This window comes from Puntigrus tetrazona, unplaced genomic scaffold, assembly GCF_018831695.1.
Source record: "Puntigrus tetrazona isolate hp1 unplaced genomic scaffold, ASM1883169v1 S000000002, whole genome shotgun sequence".
In the NCBI taxonomy this organism is placed as follows: Eukaryota; Metazoa; Chordata; class Actinopteri; order Cypriniformes; family Cyprinidae; genus Puntigrus; species Puntigrus tetrazona.
The window spans coordinates 1,554,499-1,557,154 of NW_025047682.1; the positions used below are offsets into that span (position 1 = coordinate 1,554,499).

Genomic DNA, 2,656 nt, shown 5'->3' on the forward strand with positions numbered 1-2,656 from the left:
AGACATGTAAATATTTTCAATATATATAATGTATGTGTGTGTATTATACATACATAATAAATATATACAGAATACACAAATATATTATGCAAACAAAAACTTCAATTTTTTATGTGATTAATCGTTTGACAGCACTAGTAAAAAACATAAAATGTTATCTTTTATTCATGGTAAAATGTAAACAATTTCTATTATTTAAATCCAAATTAATACTGGTCTGAATTAACCGATTTGCTAATATGAATCAAACATTCCAACATGTGAGAGACATTTAGTATGTGTTTGAGTTTACTTAGAAGAAAAAACTGCACATGCGATATAACATGATTTAGTGATGCAGTGTTTTGTAAACTAAACCCTATTATTTTATTGAATTATGTTACTTAAGTTAACATAGCAGCCATCTTTTATTTAGTTACTCCCGGTCGATGTTTATTAAAGACTGAACCTGCATGTCCTTCATGTCCTTCTCCAAACGCAGTCTCTCGCTTGTTTCTGTCTCCAGCAGCTGGGATGTGGACTCAGCAGAGTTCCTCTCATCTGAAAGCTCTGCCGTCAGCTCTGTGATCTACATAAACACATATGCACTTGTTTTTCCAATATGGTGGAGGCGTTCTGCATTTTTACAATACATTTATTTGTTGAGACAAATATTCTGTCTAAATCAAAAGTGACATCCTTTGGTTTCTTCTTTTCTCTAAGGAGCTAAGCAAAAATGAGATAAGATGCTTGGATCTCTTACTCTGCTCTCCAGACGATCCGAGGTCAGCCGTAGCTCATTTCTCTCCTTCTCCACCTTCTCCAGCTTCAACTTCAGATGCATGATCTCCTCCTACAAGTCAAAACAAAACTTTTATCTCCATCAAAAAACAACACTGAATATTTAGATAAGAACAGGACAATCTTTGGCCTGAGGCTTGAGATAATATTATATGATCTGATGTTCTTTTGATCGGGCGAGATCTTTCTGCCTTCAGGTGAGTTCAGGGTTGGGCCAGACGGCAATGTTGCATTTCTAAGCGAATGCTTTGAGCTGGGATTGAGATGTGATGGCAACAGGAATCAAAGAGAAGTCTCGGCTCGAACGCTGATGCAACAAAAGCCCTCAGATCGTGTCATCTTTCGCGCAAACGCGTCCACACACACAGATAAACCTTCGAGCTCTACTGTAAACTGACAGAAGCTTTGCATAGCGGGGGAAACCAGGGCATGAAATAAAGAGAAACTCTCACGTCTTTTCCTCGAATCTGTTCTTCGGTGAGCTGAACCTCTACTAGAGGTCGTACGGTGGTGAAGAGCTTCCACCAGGGCCAGTCTTTCACGCCACGATTCTTCTTGATGTTCTTTTGGACACAACGGATGGCCAAATCCTGGATCTGAGAGAAAGAGAGATTATTTAAAGGGAACATTTACCTGAAAATGTAAACTTTTATGCAGCCCTAGACGTCATTTATTTACATTATATTAAACAGAGTGGCCGATTTTTATTTATTAGGATAAAAAAAAAAAAAAGCCATTGAGGTTTTGAATGACATGAGGATGAGTTAATGATGACAGAATATTCATTTTGATTGAACTATTCATTTAATCATCAGGCTGATGATACAGATCTCCATCTGTGAATGACATGACAGTTGCATTAACAGCACGGCATGAAATGATTAATGTTCCAGTGCAAACAGAAACATAAAAGCCACAGTATGACTTTGATATGACATTTTTGAAAAAGTACAGAAAGACTGTAAATCCGACTGGAATTAATTAAATGCGCATTATGAAGAATTGAGAGGATTTTATTCCGAGGCCTGACTGCATGCCGTGATCTGAAAGTGTTCAGAGGAGGTTTTATTAATTTGAGATCTTCTCAAATCTGCATTAAAAAGCAGGAGTGTGTTTATTTTTTCAATTTTAAAATACTTTCTATAACCGTTTAATATGCAGGGACATTTGTAAGTTAATTCCAACACAAAGTATAAGTTCATTTGAGCTGCACAATAACAGCAACAATAGCTCAACCAATGGAGTGAGTTTGGGGCAGATCTATTTTTTTAAGGAAATGAAGACTTTAATTCATAAAGGATGCACTGGGTTGAAAATAAAGGTGCCATTATTTTACTTTCTGTTCATCAAAGCATTTGATAAAAATGTATCATGTTTCCACAAAAATGTTAATATTAATCAGCAATACTAAGAAAAAAATCTACTTATTAGAAAGAATCAATGAGTAATGACTGCTGAAAATGTCTTTTTTGTCAAGAAAGGAGTTAGGTTATTTTAAATTGTAATAATATTTCACAATATTACCCTTTCATTTGATTTATTTAAATCAAACAAATGCAGCCTTGGTGAGCATAAGAAAAAAACTAAACCAAAAACTGACAAACAAACAGAAAACTTACTGATCCCATACATTTGAACGGTAGTGTAAGAGAAATAAATGTTCAGATTGTGATGGACTGACGCTGCAATTTCAGCTCAAGACTGAAGCAAAGTGGAAAATTGACTTTACCTTCATCTTTTTGAAGGCCTGTCGAGACAAAAAGCCCCTGCAGGCGGCCTGGAACAGCGTGATGTTCTGTCTGGTGTGTTCATCCCTCTGTCCCTCTAGTTTAGCCACTGTTCCAGCCCTGAAGAACACCTAACAGATACACACACA

General features: G+C 36.3%; 1 protein-coding gene across 17 annotated transcripts in view; it reads right to left on the reverse strand.

Moving 5' to 3' along the window:
* Window positions 1-2,656, reverse strand: part of LOC122331781 (unconventional myosin-XVIIIa-like) — a 54,756-nt gene that overhangs the window by 12,334 nt on the left and 39,766 nt on the right. For all 17 annotated transcript variants that reach the window (XM_043229287.1, XM_043229286.1, XM_043229285.1 and 14 more), the window contains 4 exons: window positions 2,510-2,638; window positions 1,233-1,376; window positions 743-832; window positions 449-568 (listed from right to left, as the gene is read on the reverse strand). In XM_043229287.1, coding sequence (XP_043085222.1) covers window positions 449-568; window positions 743-832; window positions 1,233-1,376; window positions 2,510-2,638 — 483 coding nt within the window. The remainder of the gene's footprint in view (window positions 1-448; window positions 569-742; window positions 833-1,232; window positions 1,377-2,509; window positions 2,639-2,656) is intronic.